The sequence below is a fragment of the Schistocerca americana genome, chromosome 7, assembly GCF_021461395.2.
Source record: "Schistocerca americana isolate TAMUIC-IGC-003095 chromosome 7, iqSchAmer2.1, whole genome shotgun sequence".
In the NCBI taxonomy this organism is placed as follows: Eukaryota; Metazoa; Arthropoda; class Insecta; order Orthoptera; family Acrididae; genus Schistocerca; species Schistocerca americana.
Genome location: NC_060125.1, coordinates 490,518,630 through 490,546,504, shown reverse-complemented (window position 1 = coordinate 490,546,504; position 27,875 = coordinate 490,518,630). Strand labels below are relative to the sequence as shown.

The window sequence follows — 27,875 nt, the reverse complement described above, 5'->3', positions numbered from 1 at the left end:
TTCTTCGTCGTTAGAGCTGACTTTTTCACTTAAAATGTTAATGAAAACTGCTTCATCAACTTCTGTTCTTTTTGTTTACAGTTGATGCGTCAGTTCTGAAGTTTTATGGTCTCTGAAACCTAAAATAACTTTTTGCTTTCAGATATCTGTCCTCGCTTGTGCAAGAACACTCAACAGAAAATGTATGCACGCCGTTATGGTACAATTTCAAGTTGCCACGAAAAGAAAGCACAATAATAAAGATAAAGATGAAGACATAAAACACAAAACCATGACATTCACTTCTATAACACGAGAGTGCGCAGCAAAGTAGGTGAACTTCCGACTTCAGCAGACGACGACACCGTCAAAACTTTCATCCCCAGAAACCTTGACGTGGTGTGATGTGACTTGACGGTATGGTGACGGCCTACGTTGTAGCCACCGTTTGAAGTAAACTTTGGAATCTTTTTACGTAATTTGACATGAACTGAGACCAGTGTGTACTGGCCTTGATGCGTTTCGTAGATCCTCAGTTGCTCTAGTCACTGTCTTTTGGATATTTGAGATTTCGTATTAGAAAATATTGATACGAAGTTAAAGACAGACGCTGATGTGAAAACCCAGAAACCAATTTTTCAATGATTCCGTGAGAAAGGGATACTATACTTAGAATTGAGCTTTCATAGGTTTGCAACGAATTACGCTTGCATCTTTGATAATTTCGGTTTAAATTTCATACATAAGTGGTTGGCGGCACTGGTTGTTTGTCATCTTTGGAGAGAAGTGCCCTACCATCTTTCTGTAAAGTGTGAGCGGTAAAAAGGTGAGATAGACAAAGGAGAGTAGTTAATTTTGAGGCTGTTATTTATTCTTTGCCTGTTAGCTTGGTGAGGTCAGTTAGACTTTTCTTGTCCATATTTAATAGGAAAGAGGGAGTTTTATTTTCATGGAAGTTTCAATATTATTAGAAACTCTAAAAAATGCAAATGGTTGCCCATGTGCGCGGTAACATGCCGTCAAGCTTTATAGTGTCTTCAGAACTTGTAACTTCTTATTTGTAGCCATTAATTTATTATTGCTTGTCGTTAGCCTAGCAGGCTCGCTGAGTTATCAACAAGTAGTGTGAAGCGGGAATAAGAGTAAATTTTTATCTTAATGTTTTCATTATGTGACTCATGAACAAAGATACAATTCAAATCTTTTTCATGGTTATAATTGCCAGTTTTTTTATTATTTAATTACTTTTAATTCATTAGACGACGTTTTTGCATTTTTATTTAGGTGAATATAAATTTTCGAATTTTCTGTAAAGCCATGGCAGATCCGGAAAGAATTGGCGATGCGGCTGAGGATCTTGAAGAAATGGAGGAGGAAGAAGAACCAACAAAAGTTGCGATAACTGAAGAAATGTTACAGAGACCCGAAGTCTTGGCAGCGCTACAAGGAACTCTGCACAGAGAGATGATGGAGGTGGGCACTTGCACATGCTACACTTAGTGTAGCAGCTGTGTGGGGGTTTGCTTTTGTTGTGAACTCTTAAAATACTTTTGCGTACAAATATTATTTAATATTTGCAAATGACACGTTTGCTTAAACAATCATGTTAAGCTCTCCACGCTCGCTATTGTGATTGTGTAGCCCAGTTTTTGTGAGTAATTGCCTAAAATTTTTAAAAGCACTGCGATAACTGTGTTTGCAGTTGGATTCGAATTGTCTTCTTGAGGTTTTCTTCCTAAATTTTGGTGATACCTGGCCATAAGCGATTTTATGTGAAGAATGTCAAATTGTTTCTATGTCGAATTCCTTTATGTGCTGCTGAAACTAATTAGTAATGCAATGGTGGAGTCTCTAGTCTAATCATCTAAAATGCTAAGTAGAAGTCAGTTTCAGTGAAAAGGGAAGAGATCAGATTACAGTGAACTGTGCTGAATTTGTTAGTTGAACTCATCTCTTGTAGTACTTTTATAAGTGAATCCCACAATATACCTGGCATATAGGCCTAGTTGTTTTAAGGGATATTTTCCTCCCTCTGAAATATTACTTGTAGTGACACCTATGCAATACGCCTTGAGATGTACTAAGTTAGAAAGTAAGTTTGGTTGAGAGTTGATGAGAAATTGGGTGTAAGGTGAGGGTTGTAATGACTGTTCTGTAGCATGAGGGGGAGGGGTTGTCTGTGTTCATTGTGGTTAACATTAGCCGTGAATGTGACACGTCAACCCTCTTGTGGTTTGTTTGGTCATTTCAGTTTTGGAAGAAATGTCGTCCAACATTCACTCCATGTTTAAAAATGGAGATAACTTTAGAATCTTGTAACGTATAAGTTTTGTGGTTTTGTAGTGACTGCAGTTTTGATACAGGGTTTTTCTTTTCATAATTCAGCAGTTGAGTATGAATGTAGGTTGATAGTTGCAATTTAGCAGAGTAAGGGGTGAGTCCATCTAAAACTAGAAACATGAGAAAATTGGCTGTAATTCACATTTTTAATATTTCCATAACACGTTTAAAAATGTCTGTTATAAATCAGATTTGAGAACCTGGTGTATGTACAGACATTTAGAAGCCAGTTGATACATTGATGAAAAATTACCTGTGCAGTTTATTCATTCATCTGTCCATCTAGAGATAAGAGCTGACAATGATTTGTCTTCCTAATATAGTGAAAACAATTTACTTACTTACTTACACACACACACACACACTGTATTTTGAGGACTGGATTAGTGTGGATATAAAACTTTCCTATTTACTTTTGGATTCTCTTGTTTCTAGTGTTACCTGTAGAATATTAAATCATGTAATGGTTGAATTAAACAAGAGATAATGTTAAAATATTAGCTCCTTTGAAACACGCTCCTTCTGTATAACTGCCTTACCATACACGAAATTACTCTTAATTTTTGCCAATTTAAAGAATTGGTGCTCGTTGAAGCTGCAAATACATTGTGAGCAATATGTAGAATGTTAGGCTCTACTGAGCTTTGAAGCAGATAGTATGGGTATTGTTTCATAACTTTGACAGTGGAACTCTGGCTGTGTGACAAATGTATTGGATTCTCATATTTGGAAGGAGTTGATACCACGTTGGAGCGATTCAATGAAGTGAAGTGTTTGGAAGTATGTGATTTTTATCAATTTAATATATGAAAGGATTAATTGGAACAAACTTTGTAATACGTATTACTTAAAGGCACACACATACCTATTACTTCTTGCCCGTGAAAGTTTTATTTAAAAGTGGATGACACTACCTAATCAAGGTCATGGACTTAGATTCGTCACTCAGTTGATCACTTGTGATTGTAAGATAATTGAGATGTAACTTCTTGCTAAAAGTAGGCAATAAAATTACTCTTGGAACTCCAGCTTGACACAAAGTGAAGGGAGGGTGTTTTTACAGCAGATGTGTGTGTGCCGTCTTTACTCTCAATAGTTGTTACTGAGATCCAGGATTTGAAAGCTGTCCAAGTAAAAGTTCGGTTTTATTTGTTGTAGATGAAGGTGCAACATGCATAGATCTGTTGTCAAGCAGCACAATATACATATAACAAGTCAGTACATGGATGCAACAGTTCTGCTTCACCAGTGGAAATTGATTGGGGAAGTTATTGGTAGATAGACAGCAATAGTTTATTGAACATAACGAATGTTTTTGTCAAACATTTATGCTTACTGAATGTGCATCACAGTAATTCAACCTGTACTCCTTAATAACCACATACTTGTGTAGGAAATGTAAATTTCAGCTTTCCCATCCCATTTGTATTAATTAGGTAAAACTGCTACACCCATGTGGTGACTGGTTCTCAATGTGTCATGATATTTGGCACAAAGTAATATCTCTGTTTTCAATGTGTTCATCTTTTGTCATGTCTCTTGTAAGCATGTAGCGTCTGCTGTTCAATATGTACTGAAATGTCTAACTTCAGTGTGCACTAGTTCTTGGAAATTGCCTTTTTGCCATGTAACTTGCTGCTTGCTCACACCAGCTAGGTGTGAATGTTTACTTTGAGGCAGTATGAAATTTATAGAATAGGTCTGTGCATGTATTGTGTTAATGAGTGCTTGTCACAACCAGTAAAGAATGCTGCTGTTCCTCATTGGCAATGCTATGTGGATACAGAATATTGTAAAATTTATTACCAAAGAAACTACCATGGGTAGTTTCACCTGCTGCGGCCTGTGACAGCTAAGTGAATGCCCCCAAGGCCCAGTAGTGGATTACACTTCCATTCTTGAAAACTACACTTGAAATTGTGCTTTGTGGCAGGCAGCAGACAGTATGATGAGCTTTTGTTCTGAAATTAAGTCCTAGGGTGACATGTCAATTACAGTTAATCGCATGAACAGTGATGAAAGGCATAATTATGGATTATACATGCTACATTCAGTTTGATAATAAAATTGTCACAGATTAAAATGCAATAAAGTTAACTGAATAGTGTTAAAATCTTGTAATAATTAAAAATACGTGGTTTAAATACTTATGTGGCTCAGTGGGGTTATGAGCCATATTATAAAGCCAAAGATCCAATGTTCCATCCTGAGTTGATCCTAGGATTTTTTACTCTCACATATTGCTTCGTTCACCTTTGGCAATGATTTGTTAATCTGAAAAATGACGCTGCAGTCTCTTTATTCCCCGTTGATCTTGGTGTGCTCTCAACAAATAAGTGTCATCACTTGTAGAAATTTATTTATCCATGAATCACTTCTCAGGATCACATTAGTGTTTCATTATGAATGTTCAGCTGTTGCTTTATTATTGGAACGATCCTGGCATTTACCTGAAATTTAGGAAGACCCAAAGTAGGATGGGCTGACAGCATGAGCATCCATTGTCATTATGAAGTTAGCGCCTTAACAAATGTATCTCATTTTACCCAAGTTCATTCTTGTACATACTTTGAACAACTTAGTTTCACAGCTTGAAGTGGTAGTCATGTCAGTGTGGCTGCCTAAGAAAGGCATGTGAATACTGGGACAAAAAAACTATATTTAGATAAAAATTGTTTTGAAAGATAGTTCAGTGTAAGTGGTAAGAGATCAGCCACCATCCAATGTACTTCTTTCTCAAGTGCCGTGTGCTCACTGTTGCCTGTTTTGTAAGTGTGAAGCATGGCTAGCTGCTTCCAGGCAACATTGCTCCCTGCCAGTGCAATCTCTCACAAACTAATTTGAAAAGTTCTAAATATTCTGGCTTACAACCACTAATATTAGGAGCATAATCCTCAGCTAGACATTTTGGGTATCAAGCTCTCAGCATCTGGCTGTCTTAATCCTCAAACATTCGCTTCAGAAGCACACAAGGTCAATATTTAGAATGAAATTATTTGGACGTAGGCATTTTATTTTAAAAAATGGTAACACCAAACTCTCTGCTTTCCTTATCCATGTTACCGCCCATCCATCAGTGTTCCTTACATAAAGCAGTAAACGTTGGTCACATCAGCTCTCTCTGTGCGCTTTTGGTTTAACATGTGTATGGCTGACAGACTGCACTGAGCTGTCAGCTGTTCCATAACATTCTCAGGATGTTAAAGGACATGCAGAGACAACATACCAATGGTCATGTGCACAGAACTATTTACATTTGTTGTAATAACACCAACATTAAAAATAATTACGAAAACCATGGAAAGCATTACCATCCTCATCAGTTTGTATATGAAGTAAGTTTTCAAACTGGACCAGGTGGGTTACTATTTGAAGTTTATCAGGCAGGTAGTTTCTTCCCTTTTTTATTCACTTGTATCAACTTTGATGATGCATTTCTGATGATGAGTCTCACATGTTTGCAACTGCCGGTATGTCATAGCTGTCTAATCTAAAAGTGTCTGCATGGTCCCTACATCTTTTCAAAATGCTTTAGCATAAGCCATCAGCACATGGACTGTGCATCATTGTTGAGCGTGCCGAGTTTGACAACATGGCGTGGAATAGCACTTTTGGGAGTCTTTCTGAATGTATGGAGCAGTATCTAACGTGTCAGATATTCTGAGTGTTGACCAATGAGATGGCACAATGCCACTTAGATCACATACACACCCATCTCCTCCCAGCAAAGAGCTGTGAGGTGCCATATTGGCATTCAGTTAAAGCCTATATGTATATATGCCATTTGTGAGTGCCAGCAAATTGAGAATCACTTGAAAACCCATTGTTAACTGGTAAAATGAGAAACATTATATTCGTGTCAAAAGAATTATTCTAACTTGTGTATTATGAGAGTACGCCATTTGAAGGTAACTGCACACTGAGGAGCCACTGAAAACTCATTATTCTTGGTGCAGTTTGTTATTAAATTTGTCTGTAACACAACTACATTAAAGCTTTTAGCAACTGGCAACATGCTAGGATTGGGCATCAGTGATTTGTTGTTGGTTTTATTATATGAGTATATAGTATATTATGTAAATATAAGTTCACTTTTTCTTGAGGAGTGAGTTTGTTTGATCTACAGGAGAGCTTGCGCTGCTTGTGTAAGGATATTTTGCTACTTTCTTTAAAGTTTAGTAATTCACATTTTGTAAAGATTCTGCTACTGGGTAGGTACAATGATAAATTAAGAATGACCTTGGGGTTTTACTAAAATGTGGGAATGATGAAATAATGTTCATCTTATGTCAAGAACTACTGCAAATTTGTATTGCACTGTTTGTAATGGAACTTTTAAGTCTGTGTCCTTATTGGGCATGGTAATTTCCTTTTTGTCTTCAAACACGTACATGGATATTGAAATTTTTTGTATATTACATATAGAACAACATGACTAGCATATGGACAGTGGAGGAAGTATGCATTTTAATAGATCTAATGTTGGAATTCTACGGGTGCCTGTTTAGCAAAGTGTGATTTACCACCTAGACACCACCTCACTACTGCCTCTGGAGTGCATTCTGATCGCTTATACCACATTGGGGCCAATGTACTGTTCGCATAAGTTGCATAATTTGAGTGTTCAGCAGCAGGTTGAACTCGGCACGGTCTGTGTGCTGGTGCTTTAGGGTTATGTTCCTAATATTAGTGGTTTCATGCTGCTAAAATATTTATAACAATTATCGTAAGAGCTGCTACCTCCAGATGGACACTATTAGAGTAATTTTAATTGCAGTATATCATCTTAAATTTGAATCTACATGTTTGACAGTAGGACATTGAGAGTTGTGAAACTTGGACAGTTTCGACAATTTGATTAGATACCATTTTTGTAACTGCATAAATTGACTGTGATTTGGTGCACTGCTATATTTTTCTGGTCAGTGTTTGATATGGCTAATAGTATATTGAAGGGTTTTGCTGTAATCTTAAACTGCTTTAAAACATGAAATGGAATATACACTCAAAATTGATATTAAAGGTGAATGGAAGGTTTCTGTGAATGTGCAATAGCCCATGTAAGAGGATTTTAAAAAATTTAACTTTGGGAACTTTTGGAAGGAAGTCAACTTCTTGTGACACCCTATTACGTAATTTTATGTAACCATTCTTTGTGGAATTCTGCAGATACCCTAACACTATTGTCTCATACAGATCGTGAGAATAAGACAGAGCATAGACATCTGGTCATTCCTCCATTCACCTACATAATATTTGAATGAAATAGGATAGTGCTGGGAGAGTAAAGTCAGTGTATTCGATAAAGGAATGGGTATGCTTGATGGCATCATGAGTGTACTCTACCAGAAAAGTCTCTCCAGCAATTGTTCATCATAATTTGCAGTGTGGACCACTTTTTCTGACTAATACTGTTGTTGTTGGCTTTAGAAGGAACCCAACAGCAGTGTTTTTGTCAGCTTTCAGCTGTGCGACACTAATGGATACAGGTGAAAGCTCATATAGCTGTGACAACACAGAGACATTGCCATAGACATTCACAAAATTTGCTGTATGTGGATGGTTGAGTTAGGCCTACAAAGCTACTGTTAGACCACTTAAACTGTTGGATATCTAATTCCACTGACTTGATTAGTCAAATCTATGTGCTCAGTAAACTCTTCTTATGTCGCATACTTTCCATGTTAGTTGTAGGCCACCCATAATGAACACTGCAGTAGCTAAATAAACTGTGTTGCCTCAGCACACAACCTTCGTATGTGTACACCATTATAATTTTGGTATGAAGTGATAGTGACAATGCACTATATGGTTGCTTATTTAGTATGTACATAGATGTAAAGACATGTTCTTTTTATGTGACAGGTGTGTTGAACATAATCTTTCCCACGTATATATATAATCTGTGCGTGCGTGTGTGTGTGTGCGTGTGTGTGTGTGCGTGTGTGTGTGCGTGTGTGTGTGTGTGTGCGTGTGTGTGTGTGTGTGCGTGTGTGTGTGCGTGCGTGCGTGCGTGCGTGCAGGGTTGGTTCTGTTTACTGTATTCACATGTATTTCTTTAATTTGCAGGCTCTACCAGCTTCTGTGAAACGAAGAATAAAAGCATTAAAAAAACTTCAGCTTGAATCTACGCACATAGAAGCAAAATTTTATGAAGAAGTACATCTTTTAGAATGCAAATACCATAAGCTATATTCACCATTGTATGAAAAAGTAAGTGTCTGAAAATGTAAATTGCATGCCTTAAATCATATTACCTAAATTACAACAAAATTGTTATTAATGCATATATAAACTTATCCTCCATTTTTACTTTTTGTTTGCATCCTGTTTCACCATTGATTTTTGATTAACTACCCATGCTTATCTACATATATGAATTATAGATGACCCATATACACTAGATACCAAGCGGTTAAAGGCGCTATGGTCTGGAACCGCGCGACCGCTACGGTCGCAAGTTCGAATCCTGACTCTGGCATGGATGTGGGTGATGTCCTTAGGTTAGTTAGGTTTAAGTAGTTCTATGTTCTAGGGGACTGATGACCTAAGTTGAGTCCCATAGTGCTCGGAGCCATTTGAACCATTTTTATACACTAAATAAATTCCACTGGCTTGAAAGCTTTGCTTTTCTAGTGCTCGGGCATCGCACATGGTCACAACAGTTCCCTAATTAAACTGTACATTGGGGATAAATGAAACCCCGTGTGTGTGAAAGTTGTAGTTTATCATGGATAGGGAATGGCTGAGTAACTGTACTTGCTACAGAATAATTGCATAGATTTACTTCTTGTAGTGTTATCAGCATAATTCTAGAAGTTCTTCCACCAGCAGACAGTAATGTGCAAATAATAAGTGTACGATCTTGTGTTTCAGCTGTTTGTATCAAATAGTGTCGGTTTTGTATGGACAGATTTTGATATTGGGGTATCAGAGGTGACACATTTGGAGGGGAGAAGCTTGACTGAAAGGACAATGTATGCAAAGATAGACAAATTTCTAAGGCATGACAGTTGTAAAAACCAGGTGCACATTCTACTCAAATGACATTCATCAAATGTTGTAAAAACCACTTTGAGGGAAAACCTCTGAAATGATGCATAATGTGAATGTAAAATGTTTCAGTGGTGCCAAATACTTTTTCTGGTTTCTTAGACACTAATACATCTGTAATTTTTTAAAAATTACTTGATCCTTTGATATAGTGTTGTGACAGTACCAAGAATGTCTCAAATTTAAAAACCGTGACTAATAAGAGAACCTAGGAATAAGAATGAGAAATCTTATCAATTTAATGTTTAGTTGTAGACCACATGGAGCTAAAACTAATTTGAAGTTTCCAACTCTTGTCAACCTCTCTTCACTTAGGCTAACCTGCTGTTGCCTCCCTCATGCTGAGGGACACTGTTGACTTTCCTAATGTAATTATTCGGCTTCCTTGAACATGTTTAGAGAAAAAAAACATTTGACTGCCCATTGCACCAATTTTTAGGCTATTTATATATAATCATTTGTATTTGCTGTCAACTACAGTTTACTCATTTAAAACAGTTGAAGTTTAATCTGCAGAAAGATACATTTGTTTTTAATTTGGAGATATTTCTGTCCTCTTGTGTGATAGTGGTTATAAAATGTAATCATCATGCTGTGTTAATTTCTGCAGCGGGGAGAAGTGATATCAGGCCTATATGAGCCAACAGATGCAGAATGTGAATGGGAATCTGATGATGAGAAGATTGATGAAGTGAGTGATGCCCTCAAGAAAAAAGTTAAAATTGATGGAGGTGACTCTGAAGGAGATAAAAATGAGTATGTACAAAATTGTTTTTGTATAGTGATTTTGTGTTAACTGAATTTCGTGTAATTATTGGATATTTCATTCACAGTGTGAATAAAAATGAAGATGTTAAGGGCATTCCAGACTTTTGGCTTACTATCTTTAAAAATGTCCAGTTGCTATCTGAAATGGTGCAAGAGCATGACGAACCAATTTTGAAACATCTAATTGATATTAAAGTAATATTTCTGGAGTCCAGTCCAATGGTGAGTTAAAAAAAAATGCTACTTTTATGTAGCCTAATGTTTCTGAAAGACTCAGATTGTGACGAATTTTCTCTACCTTCCAGGGATTTGTTTTAGAATTTCATTTTTCACAAAATGAATACTTCTCCAATTCAGTTCTAACTAAGGAATATGAAATGAAGTGTAAGCCAGATGAAAGTGATCCCTTTAGTTTTGAGGGACCAGAAATATTTAAATGTAAAGTAAGTATGTAACAATTTTTCCTTCTTTATAGTAGCGACTCATTTATAAGATTCTTGTTAAGACAACAGCATTTGTGTAGAACAAAACATGTAAGATTTTGGAAATTTTTTAAACGCAGTAAGTATAGCCAGTACACAGAATGACAGTAATTAGTTATCAATCCTCTGTGATTAGTTATGTGGTATTCCAGTTTTCTGCATGTATGAAAGTGATAAATGAACATTTCATAAATTATAAAAAATGAGTCTTATTTGTGTACAGAGATGAGATGGTTTGGAATTGGTGTGGAAGCCATTTATGTTGCCAGCTAGCTTTTGATGCAGACCATTGAACTAATACTACAATCTTTTTTGATCTGGCTTATAAATTTGTATGCAAGGGAAAAATTTCTGTGAATGTGTACAGTAGTATGTTGTGTTTAAGCCAAAATTTTTCATCAGTATAAATATTTTTAGGGGTGTGTTATTGACTGGAAAAAGGGGAAGAATGTTACAGTGAAGACAATTAAGAAGAAGCAGAAACATAAGTCTCGAGGTGCTGTGAGAACAGTTACAAAGACCATTCAGAATGATTCATTTTTCAACTTCTTTTCACCTCCAGCAGGTAAGTAACTAATTAAACTATCTGATATTTTCAGTAGTGATGGCAGTCAGTGATTTAACAATCATCCTCACAAGTTTCCACTCCGAAATCATATTTTTGTTTAAAATGAAGAGTGAAAATCTCAAAAAGGAAATAGCTCGCTGTATTGTAGTATTCTTTCCTGAATTGTGGCTTAACTGTTTTTTGTTAAATATGGGACATGGAACTTTGTTATAAGTAAACATTCTTAAGACTGTCTTAATTTTAACAGTGGGATGAGTTAATTGCTGTGGCAGTAAGACTGAACAGGTCAAGATGTAATAAATCTGTTAATGCTCCTTGTGTTTAAATTAGAATACAGGCTGGATGACACCTTCAGGACTTGAAATTATATTACTGCTTTTATGCACATAAGTGGGAAAAAACTTGGTACATTCTTTGCTTTGTGTGTTTGTGCATCTTTATTTGCAGATGTTTGTATGCACACTCTTTCCAAATTGGGTTTTGCCATCTTTTGTGAAATAGTTAGAACTGAAAATTCATTACTTTGCATTATTTGTATGCAGAAAACAAAGCTCTCTGCAGAAATATTTTATCTGGATATAATTTGCTACAAAACAGCATTTGTTATGCAAGTTCCATTTTGCATTTTTAAACAGAACGCGTTTCTGTATTCATATTTGACAAGTGTTGAATTTTTCAGGGCTGTACCTATACATATGGACTGGAAAACGTTTCTCAAATAACTTGAATTAGTATACTTAACCCTTTATTTGGCAAATGGTGAAAATAAAAACAAAAAAATGGTTTTCATGCTTATATTTCTTTAAGCATAATAAATAAATATAATTCAGTCAGTTTTAGAAATTTTTGACAGCAGTAGACCACATTTATACATATTATAGAAATAAAGTGTTTGCCAATAACCTCAAGCAAAAGGTTTTCTGTACGTGAATAATTTATAAACACATTTATGCATTCCTGCTGTGTAATAAAACTGTTTCATTTTCCCTTCTAGTTCTTCTTGCAATGGAATTTTTGGAAATAGTTCCTCTTTGGAACGAAGCACAATACTAGATTGCATTTTGAACACACGACTGTAGAAAATCCAGATGGGCAATAACGACCTTTGGGACCATATACAGGCCAATGCTCCATGTTATCAAATCCGACATCTTGTGTAACAGTCGGAGCTGTTGGCTTCCTCCTCTTGTTTTGTGGTGGTGTTATGTCTATTGAGGGCCTTCCTACTTTTTTCCCTAAAAACATCAAACCATTGGCAATATCTGCCCTGAATGACTTCAGTGAGGTCTTCTTGTCCAGAGATTCTCTTCGAAATATCAGTCGGGCATTTACAACACTCAGATCTAGCATAAATCCAAACAATCTCATGTACCAACATCTAGTTTTCATTGGTACTCTGTAGAGCTCTATCAGCATACCAGCAAGATCAACTCCTCTCATATGCTTCTTGTACCGACGTACAATACTGGGACGGGGCACATCAATTCTTCCTTTTCCATTGCTGTCCCATCATTTTACTGTTGAGTGGTTGGACACCACAAAATGAGCTTACAAGTGTCAGGATTTTGTTTTGAATATCTGCCGTAAGCATATGTTATATTCTAATGGCACATGTCCCAACTATGGGCAATGTTGCTCACAGGCAACATAAGTTTTATACTATTTATGTAGTTCAAAACAATATTAGATTGAAATATTTCTGCTGTAAACTCACCTCTGGGCATTTCTTGAGTAAAGTCTGCTAAAATTACTGCCAATTTATTGAAATTCTCTCTTTCAGAACCAAAATAAGGCACACCTGGTGCTCACACGAGATCTCTGTAACACCACTGCACAAACTGCCATCTTGTGTGGAAAACCTAGAACTATTAAAACAACTGGCATTCACAGTGTGTAAAGAAATGTTGCCTGGAGGCAACAATGCCAGTAAAAGGCACTAGGTAGTGTTTGTTGTTCCATAAGGCCAATGTAAATTTGATGTTGCTTGAGAGCAACACTGCCAAATAAAGGGTTAAATGCAGTAACACCATAAAGGCAGTTTTCGCTATTAAGTGAATATTAAAGTAGAAATTTGGGGGAGTCGAGTGGTCCTTCTGTTGAAAGGTGGAAGTTGTATGAGAAAGGGTAAACAGTTTGTGAATCTTCACAGAAATTGCTGAAGATTGATACTACTTTGTCTGATAGCTGCCTTTGTGGGCACTGAAATATCACATAATTATGTGTGGCCTATGAAGTTGCAGTGTACAGTCTCAATGAATTGCCTTTGCTGCTGTGTTGTGGTGTGGTTAACCTGATTTATCAACCACTTGGAAAGGTCATTTGCATGTTGGATCACCCTTTAATCCCCCAACTGTGTCAAAGAAGAAATTGCCAGCTGTTTTGAGCTGAAGTGTTGGAAAGAGACTGGTGGGAGTGCTCTGAAATTGGCTTTGCCACAAGAACACAGTTATCTAGTGCACATGCTCCTCCACTGGATCCTGGAAGACATACAATTTCAAGTCTAGACACCTTAAATCAGGAGTGTTTTAGTTTAACTCGGCGTAAAAAGTTTTCAGAATTCCCAAAAACCAAGCTATAAAAATTAAAATTTAATGAACATACAAAATGTTGCATAGTTGACCTTACACAGATTGGAGATAAATCTTATTTATTGAAGGCAACTATTTACTGTCAAAAGAATTTTATTAATATTCAGCTTTTCTTGCAACATAAGAAACAAAGCATAAATAACATTGGTTTCCAGAAAAAAAACCTCACATTATGTGGCACTATAATGGCTAAAGTAAGATTTACTACTTTTTGGAAGCATGTCCAAACAAGATTTTCTCAATGGATGCAGTGCTGGTAGGGCAAGGAAAAAGGCACCGATAAATTAGTTGTTACCATGGGTTAGTGTTTCTAATAAATTAATCATAGGAATTTACCCTGGCAGTAAAATAACCAATGACAGACGGAGCAAGGATGACATCAAAAGCAGACTTGCTATGGCAAAACAGGCATTTCTGGCCAAGAGAGGTCTACTAATATCAAATACCGGCCTTAATTTGAGGAGGAAATTTCTGAGGATGTACGCCTGGAGTACAGCATTGTATGGTAGTGAAACATGGACTGGGAAAACCGGAACAGAAGAGAATTGAAGCATTTGAGATGTGGTGCTATAGACGAATGTTGAAAATTAGGTGGACTGATAAGGTAAGGAATGGGAGGTCCTATGCAGAATCGGAGAGGAAAGGAATATGTGGAAAACACTGATAAGGAGAAGGGACAGGATGATAGGACATCTGCTAAGACATGAGGGAATGACTTCCATGGTACTAGAGGGAGCTGTAGAGGGCAAAAACTGTAGAGGAAGACAGATTGGAATACGTCAAGCAAATAATTGAGGACGTAGGTTGCAAGTGCTACTCTGAGATGAAGAAGTTAGCACAGAAAAGGAATTCGTGGCGGGCCACATCAAACCAGTCAGTAGACTGATGGCAAAAAAAGGAATTTAAATTGATTTAATCACAAGCACAAAAATCCAGTAGTCAAATTCTACACACTGGGTTGGTTCTTGAAATACCAGTTTTTTCTCGATCATGCCTTAAATGAACAGTAATTGCTGATTGAAAGAACTGGAGGAAATAGAAGTTGTTTGGTGAACTCAAATTCTACGGTGGTGTTAATTGTAGTCAAAACTGAAGCACAGATCATTAGTGAGGGTGTACAGTGACCACTGGATGTAATTCTATAGTGGTTGTATTACTGCGGAGGGGGGGGGGGGGGGGGGCGGGCGATATATGCTGGACTTTGAATGGGGCTCATTGTGTGACCTCTGGTATGTAAATATGCTATTTGACAGTGTGATGCTTGTGTTGTTCAATGCCCTCTGAATTATCGTAAATGTCACGTGACAGCACGACATCAGGCCATCTTGTCATGTACCAGTAATGATGGGATAGTGTCTTGTCTGTACAGCTTTCCGAATGTACATTAACTGCTGCAACAAATAGATTTTTTAGTTAAATCTCCTGAGATATTAAACACTTCTACAGTCACTTATGATGGATAATAGAACTACATTGTAATGAGCTCAGCAGCTTACTGAAATTGGTGAATAGTTTGTCCATAGGAGTAAAATTACAGAACTTTGATGTATCATATTTATCCAGTTAGGACAATCGCATTTTTCTTAAGAGGCTGCTCTAGAACTAGTCTATTTTTAACATGTACTGGCCAATCAGTTTCATTGATATAAAATATAAGATACTTATTATAAACCTATAGCTTTTATTGTTAAAATTTTGATAATAGGAAAAATATAAGCAAACATCTTCATTATAAATAAAGTTAAAAATTAATCTTGCTTCAAATTTGCTGTTTCTTCAGGATGCCAAGGTTTTAAAGATGGTGGTGGTTAGGGTGGGACCTTACAGCCCAGCTGAAATTACTGAGGGAAGCATCTGGAAATGAAATGAATATGTTGTCCTGAATGTGGGCTTTGCAAAGCATCGAGCAATAGGGTTGGTGCTAAAGGGAATTCAGCTGGTTGGCCTAAGTGAGAGGGAGGCTTACTTTGGCCTGAATTCCTGAAGTGGATGGATAGGATTGGAGGATAAGGAGAATACCAAATTTATCCAGATGCAAGCTGAACCCCAGAAAGGGTTCAGGAAGAGAGAAATGAACCTTTTCGAGCCACACTTAAAAATCAAATCAAAGATGGCTCATCTGATGGATTAAGTACAGTAAAACCGCACTTTTACACTATTCAAGGGGCCTCAAAACTTGTTGTAAAATATTCAAAAAGATTTCTGGCTTGCAGCCAGTTGTTAGCTTCCGGAAGGCGGGAATTTATAAAATACCTTGTCAGTGTGGCATGTCATATATAGGACAAACATTGCGAACAGTAGAACGTTGCACTGAACATGAACGCTGTACTCGCCTTTTGCAACCTAGCAAGTCTGCAATTGTTGAACATTGCATTTCCACTTGACACTCAATGGAGTATAACAAGACGACAATTTTGGCCACAGCAACATTCTTTTGGAACTCTATCATTAAAGAATCAGTGGGAATTTGCATGACAGGCAATCTTATCAACGGTGACAATGGCTACCAGCTAGATAATGCATGGAACCCGTCATCTCTAAGATCTGCTCCAGACGAAGATGTCTGAGTACTCGGAAAGCTGCGGCAATTGACAACGCTGAAGACAGCTGAGTTCTACAGTTCCGCCAGCGAGGGCGCTGCTGGCGGGTGTTGTAGTTCGTCTGTCAATATGATTTTGACGCATGCGCGGAATATTCACTGCACACTATATATTACAGAACGGAGGGCATCTTTGTCAGTCTTCGATGGCTCACCTGAGGATGGCTGGGAGTTGTCCAGTCGAAATATCGTGGATGGAAGCTAATGACGACCGGCTGCAAGCCCGAAATCTTTTTGAATATTTAGTTCACCGGGATATTTTAAATTTCACATGTAAAATGTGAGAAATGTTTCAAGCTTAAAAGTTATGCATCGGATACCCCCTTGCATTTTCGTACTTTGTGTGATATATGTACATAACAGGCATCAAAAGACTTGTCAAGGAGTTACTACCTAATAGAAACTGCTGATTTAGCTTGAACGAACTGTTAATTGTCTGGAAAGTAGGAAATTTTGACTCAGTTTCATATGCCATCGATGTTTTTGAGACTGCAGCTGTCATTCGTTATTTAAATAATGAAATACTGCGCTCGTTATGTATTTTTTCATGCTTAGCACACCGCGTTTCGAGAATTTTTTCTCGTTAAGTGCAAATATTATGTTCAGCGTCTCTCCTGTAGTCATATTTTTGAGGTTATTAGGTACTGTTCCTCCTCAGTTATATAGAAAATATAGAAAAACACACACACACACACACACACACACACACACACACACACACACACACATATACATACATAAGCTTTAAAAAATTTATGTAACTGGCACTATATTTATACTAAAAAGTAAAAACATTTGAGCAACGCTAAAGTGAGTGGTGGTGTCAACTAGTAAAAGTGGCCAAATGCTGAAACGCTAAATGATTCAACAAAAGTGCCGTGATAATGACCCCAATTACAAAAAGGCTTTTGTGTAGTAGACAGTTTGGAAAAGGTTGTGATTAGTCAGAATATCTTTATTTGAACAAACCTAGTTATTTCCATTAACCACAACGCCAAATAGAGCTTTGCAGTGGTGAGAGATATGGCATGAATTGTTCCAGGGGGTACGTGTTTACTGGTTCAAATCTGCTGAGTATAGCACTCTGGTGTAAAGAAACTTACCGTGTAATATTTATAAGTACTACCGGATGCCCAACATCATGCTAGCATTATTTTTTTTCCACAAACACTTTCATAATGTGTAAATTCCGGAAAATTATAAATTGGGTGCAAATTGAAATTGTGGACATACAAAATTGGCGGGAACAGTGTAAAAATGTCTTAAACGGTGGGAAAAATGTTAATTCTTGGAACTTACCTTTATCAAGAGGCCTCAGCTTGCAGAGATTTATGGGGAGTAGTACTTATTTGTAGCAAATCACATGGAATTAAATTTAGTCTGTACACTTAAAATTACTGTATTGCAAACACTGATGGCGGTGAAAATTCACAATATTTATCAAAATATTCAGGGTGGAACTAAGGCAGCTGGGGCCACTAAGACTGGACAACAGTATGTGTCAGTCTACATCGGTCTTTCCATGTGACATGACTGTCACTCAAAGTATGTTTTCTCGTAATGAAATAAGTTTTTCATCTAAGGAAGTTAAATTTTGGTTTGACAATACTACAGTTGATTTAAAGGCTATGAAGTAGAGAGCAATCCTCATTCTCAGACGCTATGCATAGTCTGTGTTAGGGCACTTTCTTAATTACTTTAACATTCTAAACGACATAGTTTGCACAGAATCCTTTCAAATTGAAATTGTCAGTACAAAGTGTGAACTGTAAGTTATCACCACTGCGGAAAATCTCTCCTGCATTGTGTGTCTGTTAAGAGTTGTTCAATGAACAAGTTAGGGTAAAGTTGCCTAGAATATAGGCATCTGTAATTGGGAACTATACACAGGTGGGCTGTGAGTGGTGACGCTGCTGGTGTGTCTCCCTGCACTGCGTACATTAATAGCAAGGATTTATGTCTCAAATATTGCCTGCATTGAGAAATGGCTTGATGTATGCAGATATTTTGATAGCTTCTGAAGGAGTTGGAGCTGTTGAAATGTAAAACTATATTTACCATGCTTACCAACTTCTAAGTTTCTTAAAATGTCCATTTTGATAGTGTGTACACAATTCTTTATTGCTATGAATATTTGAAAAACTTTATCAATTCAAAGGTGAGCAATGTTAAATTTGAATTTCTGCCATGATAATAAATATTTAACGTTCAATACTCAGAAATAACTAAACTGCTTCTGTGGCAAAATGCTGGCTTTTAGTGGTGTCTTTCGGAACTTCCAAAGGCTTTGGCCCTGAATCTAAACTGCAGGTGCATTTTTGGACCACTAAAATAGAAAAAACGGTCAGCTTGCATTTGGGTAAATATGGTTAGCTGTCGGTACAAGCTATAGAGACGGGTGGTGGACCATTAGAATCTATATGTACTTCTTGCACTTCTGCAGTGTATGTGGGTCCAATTGGCTTACCACTGGCGCAGACTTGGTAGCATTTAGAAATGGAAAAAAACTAGCCTCCATATGAGCAAACCACAAAGCTGGATTGTGTGAGCAGAAAGGTGGTAGCCTTACAGCCAGTCATGACATGGCGAGGTTATAATTAACAATCATTTTGTGCAAATCTTTCATAAGCACTCATTAATCCAATGATATTACGTAGGTAAATTGTGTCAGTCTCCACTTTCTAGGTAAAAGCTGTGCAGGCTGTTGTTTGACTTACAACCTGCGTGTACTGGATATAATGGAACCAGACTACACAAAAAGCTACTTCAAATGACAGCTTTATTGATCAGTCACAGGATATGGTGAAAAATAAACAGTTCAATCAATCATTCTGAGCTAGCAATGCAAAATCACGTAACATCCAGAGAACAGATCAGATTTATATCATAACTGTGCACAACCTAATTACGTGCATGGACGGTAGAAAATATAAAAATCATGAACAAAACTGAGACATTATACGTAAACAGTGCCTCTGTCAGTTGTGTGATATTTGGCTGTGCAATGTTTGTAAACACAAGACACGTACGACACTTAACAACCGTAGTTGCACAATTTTGCCGCAGCCTCGAAAGGTAGTTAACTTCCCTAAGTTTATGCTGAATCTAAATTACAGAAATGACGCCCCTAGCTGAGTTGCTTCCACACTAGTAACAAAGTCCTTAAGGAGCCAGTGACTTTCATTGTTCAGTGAGCCGCAGCTAACTTCTATCCATTGACTCAAGCTTATAACTCTTGCTGCATCTATCTGCAGATGCTCCTCACATCTAACTCCTTTACCTCTTACTTCTCTTTCCTGACCACCGAGTATGGGTCTTCGACACTCTGTCTTAGTTTTCTCGCATATTCTTTTACCCCCCAGACCTACATGTAGTAGTGTTGATTAGCTCCCCATTGCCTTATTGGCTACTCGTGCGTTGTTCCTCTTCTCTATAAGGAGAGGATAGGAAGCTTTTCCTTAAAAGGCCTCATTATCTCCAAAGCTCTTAACTGGCTTCTTACAAGACAGCGTATTCCCCACCGCAAGCCCTCTGTATTTCTCTCGCACATTGCTTGCTCTTTCTGTGATGACCCTTTCATTGTTTAATGACGTACCCTTATTAATTCTCACTGAACCTGTTTCAGTGTCGCCGCCCCCCCCCCCCCCCCCCCTCCCCTTGTCAATTGTTTCCTGGACTAGATTTGTAACTGTGGACACTACAGTTGTAGTAAATATTTGGTTGTTTCTTCTGAATATGTCAAGATTACCAAGGTTGTGGCTGAGGTAGGATTTGAGAACACGTCTGTAATGTTTGGATGCTTAGAGAACTTCTCATTGACAAGAGAATGCTGGACTCGCATTCGGGAGGGCAACGGTTCAAGCCCGTGTCCGGCTATCCTGATTTAGGTTTTCCTGATTTCCCTAAATCGCTCCAGACAAATGCCGGAATGGTTCCTTCGAAACGGCATGGCAGACTTCCTTCCCCGTCCTTTCCTAATCCTATGAGACCAGCGACCTCACTGTCTGGTCTCCTCCCCCAAAACAACCCAGCCCAACAACATGAGAATGTGATAGTATTCCTTAGTCTCTTGTTTCCAGCATGTCAACTGCTTGCTGCTCTTTCAGTGGTTGTCTGAAACCAGCAGTTCACACACCCTATTTCATTGCAATCATTTCATAGTGAAGGTTGACACCCTTGCTTCATTAAACACATTAAATACTCCACTGGCACCCATCTGTCTCACGCAGAAATGTTTACTGTTATTTTTTCAATTTTAAATTGGTTTAATTCCAACTACAGGTAGATTCAGGCAGTCAACAATTTACATATGGTAGATGTTAATAAAAAGTGAAGGTAAGTAGTTCACATTTTCCATGGTTGACAGCATGACAAAATTTGCTACGCAGTCACCAATCCCTTCTGCATATTTTTTCTAGTTTCCAAGAGAACCACACAGAAGTGATGGACCACAGCAATCCATTTGCCAGGATTTGCAATCTTTCCAGAGGTCATGACTGTGGGCAGGTTGCAATGATTGATCACTGATCTGGAATTTTCTTGTGGTTCAGTGAATAAAATGGGTGTGTGATGATATGGCTGTATGGCTGTGACTAGTCTGTGTTAAGTGAGGTCAGGGATTTTGTTTCATTTAGCTTTCCCATGTTGAGTGAGAACTTTGTGAGAATTTATAATTGTTAAAGGACCATGAACCAATCTGAGAAGTGAAATTGAGACCAGAATTGAATTATTCTAAGCAATAAAAATATATGGTAAATACATTGATTTCTTCAGATTTTGCATCAATAAGCATTTTCGAGGTCGTACTGTTGAAATAAAATGGATGGAACTTAATTAGCACATACAAGGCTCCATCTGATTTATTTATGAAGGTTACAATCATTGTTAAAGTTTTTAGATGCTAGACAAAATGAAATGCCTTAATGTTAAGGAGATATGACTTTTTAGGACAAATAGATTATGCAACTTGAAATCACTTGTTTCATATGGTTTAAACACCCCTCTCACAATTTACAACAGGAGTTACTGCAGTGAGCAATGCTGATATTGATAACATTTCTATGCAGACATTCAAATTGCAGAAGAAATTGTGTAAATAAGTGCAGTTAAACAATGAATGAAAAAAAGAATTGACTAAGTTTTTGCACAATGGAAAATGAACACAAAATCTATGGTGTCAATGCACATCACCTAAACTGCCAGAGCTTCACTTGTAAATGTGAGACAGCCACTGTAGTACTCTTTTTGCATGATGTAAAAAGGTTCTCAGCAGCCATAGTTTAATATGTGAATGTAAGATGACTTTGTACTTTCCAAATGAGTAGTTTGGGAAAAATCTTTTACTAAATACAGTAGATGACAATCTCTAATAGTGTATTCTTCGAACTGCCCTTACATTCACACATTAGGACTAGGCTGTAGGAGCAGTGTGGATGTACAACCATCAACAAAATTGGTTTTTAGACACGTTTGGCTGTTACTAATAAATATGTTAAAAAGGTTATTGCTTCAATATACTGGCCTGCAAGAAAGATACAGAAATATTTGAGGAAAAGGACTGCAAGTTAAAATAAGATTGAGAAAGCCTTTTAGATGTGGTTGTGGGTATTATGAAGAGAAGTCTGAAAAACCAGCTCTAAGGGAACATTCCTTTGACCTTGGAAGCTAAAAGATATTTATAATTGTAATTTTAACCAGTTTGGTTAGATCTTCCATTTTTGATACCAGACAGGGAACTTGCAGTAGCAAGAAGAGTGAAATTGGGCTTGATTTTTAAAACTTTTCCCCATGATTTGTACTACAGCCAGACTTCTTTTAGTGCACCAGTAAGCCAGTGGTCCACACTGATGCCACTTTCTGCCAAGAAAGTAGGAGTTGGTTTGAAAAAGTTCTCTGAAATTTCATAATTTTGGAAAATAAATTGGTGGGAATTTTGAGTGTCAGTTGGAAGTTATCTGGTAAAAAAATCTAGTTCTTCTTGGTTTTACCCATATAATATGTATTAAATTTGTGTAGAATTTAGATTTCTGGCATAGCTAAAATATAAAGTTCTGAAATTATTTTTCAGTTCCCGATGACCAAGATGCTGAAATTGATGAAGAAACTCGTGCTTTGCTGACTACAGACTTCGAAATTGGTCATTACATCAGAGAGAGAATTGTTCCGAGAGCTGTCCTGTATTATACAGGTGAGAATATGCATAATCATAGGTATTTTCTGTTAATCTTAAAAATGAAACTTTGTGCTGAAACGCTTCTTTTGAAATAATTAAGTCCCGAAATAGAAAAACATGAATGGTGTTGAAAACAATTAGATCATTTAAACTGCAGATTGCAATAACTGTTCACAAGATTTCAGCAGAAATTTGAAGACCCCGCCTGTAAACAATGGTAAGGAATAAGTTGGTTATTTCAAGAAATTGTTCAGTATTTCTTAAATGTTTCTAGATCATGCAATGTGGTCTTTTTATTCAAAAAGTCATGTACAATAATGACAGTTGTAAATGGGCAAATTCTGTCCAAGACTTTAAAAATTAAGTTTATTAGTTACATGCAAACTGACTGAACTTGCATTATAATTGACTGACCACTGTTTGCTTTCCATGCAAAATTAAATGTTCTTTGAAACCTGTGAAATTTAAAAGGTATGTTTTAGTTTTTGTTAAAGTCTTGCATTAACAATTTTTACTATAATCGAACAAACTAAAAACTAATCTGTGATCCAGCTGTGTATAAAATAAATTTTACCAAGCACCTCACTGTTGCATGTAAAAGTATGTTGAAGATGGTCCTTAACATTTCCAGTTGTCTTGTAAATTCATGGTAATTCATGATTAAATATTCACACGTAGCTGACTAGCACGTGTGTGTTCAGGATCTTTGTTGTACTTAACCACATGATCCTCAGATGTGTATAAATCTTCCATAAAAGGCATTTACCTGGAAAAAACACCATTTGTTTCTAATGGTGGCAGCCCTTTGTGGCACTTACCGCTGTTTATATGTACACATCCTGACAGTTGCCATTAGTGAGAATCTGAAATTAGGGAACTACAATTTCTCAGTTCATCATGAACTAATATGAATAAAGTACCTAGCTTACCATGTTTTACATGCAATTAGTCTGACTGTCCCATATCAGTTACAGCTGAGATCATTTTTTAGTGTATACCATTGTAATATTCACATTTAACTTAGAGGTTGTTTTGAATACATATTTTGTGAGTGTTATTCAAAGAAAACAAAGGAGAATGGTTAGTGATGTAAGAGGTATCTGTTCTGTGGACAGGTAGGCTTGTATATGCAATCATCTGAGAAACTGCCACGGCAGAAATGTGAGTGGGTACTGTACAATCTGTGGAAGTTTGAGGAGGTTACTTACATATACCAACAGGATGTTGATTGCTGTTAAAAATTAGCTATCTGCAGCTGACCTCTTCTGTAATTAATTTTTACACTCTCAGGTGGACTTGCTAAACTGTCTGTATCTGTTGCAAACTAGCCACATAAGGTAGACCTCTCATGAAGGACTTTTGTGACTATTTAGTATGGTCACAAAACATTTTAACTATATTTGAAGTTGATTTTGGAGTATGCAATCCATTACAGCTATATCACAAATTTTTGAAAGCTCTTAAGCAGGATTTACTGTATCTAACTATACTGAAAACAATTGCAATGACAACGTTAATGCTAAGAAGATAGATTGCAATGGACTGATTGGCAAAGGAGCATAGGTAGTAAATATCGGACTCACTCCTAGGTGGTCACATTGTTCTTTTTCCTGTGGGGCCAGTTAATGCTGGAATATCATGTAGGTGGATACATAATAAAAATTGGATCACTGCAGAAACGAGGACAAATTATGATTGTACTGCTGTCATGTGACCTCTAGCAAGATGGTAGGAATCACAACCTCAAAGAAAATGATAGCATCATTCTTAATACTGGAATTTGCTAAAATTCTTCAAACAACTGTGATCCTTGTCAGTTCCTGCTTCTGATGTAGTCTTGTAACATTGAAAGACACACCATGTCAACTATTAAAAGCTTGCTACTGAAGTACTTATGAGAAAAACGTTCTTGCATTTGCTTAGAACTTTGATATGCTTCCAGATTTGTTGATAAGGGTTAGGGATCCATAGTTTGCCAAATGTCCTGACAGAATATTTAGTTAGGACACTGATAAATAGGCAGGATTTAACCTGAAAACACACCAAATTGAGTGTGAAGGATGATAGCAACATAGCTCTAGGTGTTATTCTATTATTAAAAACCATTAAAAAGTCACACAGTACCTGTAAATAATAGACACCACACAGTGGGTAATAATTGCTAATAACGAACATAGCAGAACCAACATTTTATTGGCAGTCACCTACAGTGTTGGTTTACACAATTCTTCCACACCTTATACACTTCTTTAAAGAGGCCTACTTTTATCTGGGGTTGTTTCTGAAATCAATTAAGGTATTTTAAATCTGTCTTGTGACAAGGAAATGTTCATTTTTCTCGCCAAATGTTTCATTTTATTGAAATAAAATATCAGTGGCCTTAATGAGACCACATACCATTTGGCTTGCTTTCTCCATCTAAAAACAGTTCATTACAAATGATGTTAGTACTCTTTATTTTTTTCTCACATCAGGAAACGCAATCTGCTTGCAAGTTCTTTTTTAGATATTTCCTAGTTTGCACTATTGTTTCTTGTACTGTAGCTGCGAAGACATTGCCAGCTTGCATCTTAATTTACCTTGAAATCTCAATTTGTCAGGGAAAAATGCTAAAACTTGTCTGGAAACCAGGGAAATATCAGGAAATTGTGCTTGGGGAAACTTGCAGCAACCTTGTTTATATTGATTGCTATGCTCCAGAATGCTTTCTAAAATTTTATTTTATTGTATAATAGCATTTTTGCTCGGAACAGGAGCTTTGCTCTACGTATATTTAAATGTATGTACAAAGTATTTGACAAGTAGCTAGATTTCTCCCTTTGTGACAGTTCTTGTGATTGTCTCTCAGCTGGGTTTCCAAATTTCACTGTAAGAGCTGTTTTCTTGTTTGATAACGTATCTGGTTTGTACGCACACACACGCACACACACACACACACACACACACACACACACACACACACACACACACACACTTCATTGGATATCCAATTAGTATTTGAAGCATGATACTAGTTTTTATGGAATTGTTGGCTTACTGTTTTGAAATGTACACGGAAGTTTGCCAAAAGCCTTTCCATGCTAAGACTATTCATGATACTGCAGTGTGTTGAAGCTGAAGTATTTTTCTTGTTTTAGCTAATTTTCCTGAATTAGCTGATTATCGCTAATGTTTGCTGTCCTGAACATAACTTGATAATTCTGTAATGCAATCACTTTGTAATTGGCTAACTGTACAGTAGCACTTATTCAGTGCCACATTTTCAAATGTACAGTTTAGTTGAAGTCTTAATACCAAAATTACCTTGTTAATTTCAGTTGTTGCAAGGAAATATAATGTAAGATGTCAGTGCCTGTCTGTGTTCATGCTGTGAAGAGGCCTAAGTAACTTGCTGCAGATTGTGTGAAATTTTCATTGTGAACTGGTTTTTAGAAATAAAAAATGTTTATTGGATTAATTTTTGTAGGTGAAGCATTAGAAGATGAAGATTTTGAAGAGGAAGAGGAGGGTGAAGAAGGTGAAGAAGAGGAAGATGACGATGATGATCCTACATACAAGCCTGGCAATCGTATTTCTGTTCGTTCTGGTAATAACCCAACACCAGGTGACTGTAAACAACAGTAGCAGTTTGGTGTTTGCAGCCGCTCACACTCTTGAATCTGCTTCTCTTTTTTGTATGAAAAATTAAAAATAGTATAATGCTAAATTCTTAAAAATTGGCAAATCATGTTTGTTACATTGATACATGTTTTATAATGTTCGTTTAAAATTGTCTGTTGGTTAGTTTTCTTATCATAAGAACTATTTTCACTGTACACCCATGTTGAGTGCTTGAACCACAATGGTTGTCAATAAAGCAAGCATTTTTATAAAAACATTTTGTTACATGTGTTAGTGCCAAATGAGACTGCTCTAATTTTTTGTGTGGTATTAAGAATGAACTGCACAACTTATTGTTGGTAATGACAAAGTGTAACAGGAATTGTGTTGCTTCTGTTTGTCATGAATTACTGCAAGAAATTAATGCAGATGTTGTGTATCTGCAGCTTCTGGTGATGTATATGTGTACATTGACTGTGTTTGTGAAACAGCATCTCAAAAATTCTGTGGATCAGACCTTCACTGAATGCTGTTTTCAAGAGTTAATCACAACTGTTGTGTAATATATTTTTTGAAAAACAAAAGTGTGTTTAAACACTGAAGACTTGGTCGCAACCCTTGCCACACCCTTCTACTGCACAGAATGTGGTTTAGGATATCATGTTCATTAGTGTGTGTGTGTGTGTGTGTGTGTGTGTGTGTGTGTGTGTGTAAGAAAGATAGTTGAATTAAGTGGCACATATTAACTGTATCTTTATACCTATGCAATGTGAAATGGACTGCAAACATAAATTATCATGCTTATGCTATTGTAACATTAGTTTGGTGATACAACATTAAAACACACTTTCTGCAGTTTTATGGTCTCCAATTTTAGATACCATAATATTTTATTTTTGTCAGTTTTGGTGCTGAGAAAAAGCTTTTTTTTTTTTTTTCCCCTCCCCCTCAAAATTTTATCTGACATGTAATAAGTTACTTTGTAGAAAGTGGTCTATACATCTAATTGGTGTGAATTGGTGCAGATAATTTAAAAGCTACTATTTTACAATATTCACAAAATATTACTGAGGCTTTCTTGCTCTGAATTACTTGCTGATTGGGGATTCAAACTATGGTACCAATGGTGTGAATTATGTACGTGGTTTTTAATTGTCTCCATTTTAATTGTGGTGTACACTGAACGTTTGTTGCATCTTGTTTCCTCACCTGCAGAATTATTTAATTTTAAAAAAATGCATGGTAGTTTTCTGCTGTAGTTGCAGAGTTTTCTATGGTGGAAATGTTTCGCATGAGTAGTATACTATGAAAAATTCCATATGTGCCTTTGAAGGCTGGTAACTTATTTTGCATTGTGATTGGAAACCCTTTTAATAAAAACTTGTTGAAATTATTGTAATAATAGTAACTCAGGAAAGTACATGACTGCTAGTTTGTATAATACATATTGTATTTTAAAATTGTTTAGCTCCAATCTTCTGTTTTGAGCTGCGTTTACTGTTGTGGAAAGGAAAAAAATGACCTTTCAGTTGTTATTAAATAGTATACAGTACTGCTATCATTTATTGCACATTATCACTGCATGGTTCCTTGTAAGAACAGAATGTAGGTTACATTCTTAAGGCTGCTTTTAGTGCTTTATCAAACATGAATATCAAAGATCTATCATTGTTTCTGATCTGATTTTGTAACTCATTTTGTAATAAAATGCATTTTGCTGTAGAAA

The 27,875-nt window shown here is 36.7% G+C and overlaps 1 protein-coding gene across 3 annotated transcripts; it reads left to right on the top strand.

Annotated features, from left to right (window-relative positions):
- The first annotated feature begins 732 nt into the window (after positions 1 to 732).
- LOC124623194 (nucleosome assembly protein 1-like 1) lies at positions 733 to 27,875 on the top strand. 3 transcript variants are annotated; one of them, XM_047149002.1, is made up of 9 exons: positions 733 to 805; positions 1,295 to 1,452; positions 8,389 to 8,532; positions 9,983 to 10,128; positions 10,206 to 10,362; positions 10,446 to 10,583; positions 11,040 to 11,187; positions 22,445 to 22,564; positions 26,016 to 27,875. In XM_047149002.1, the coding sequence occupies exons 2-9, from the start codon at positions 1,297 to 1,299 to the stop codon at positions 26,171 to 26,173; spliced, it is 1,167 nt and encodes a 388-aa protein (XP_047004958.1). In that variant the 5' UTR covers positions 733 to 805; positions 1,295 to 1,296; the 3' UTR covers positions 26,174 to 27,875. The 3 variants fall into 3 exon arrangements, with proteins under 3 accessions (XP_047004958.1, XP_047004959.1, XP_047004960.1); XM_047149003.1 differs by having other exon boundaries at positions 771 to 874; XM_047149004.1 differs by lacking the exon at positions 733 to 805 and having other exon boundaries at positions 1,273 to 1,452.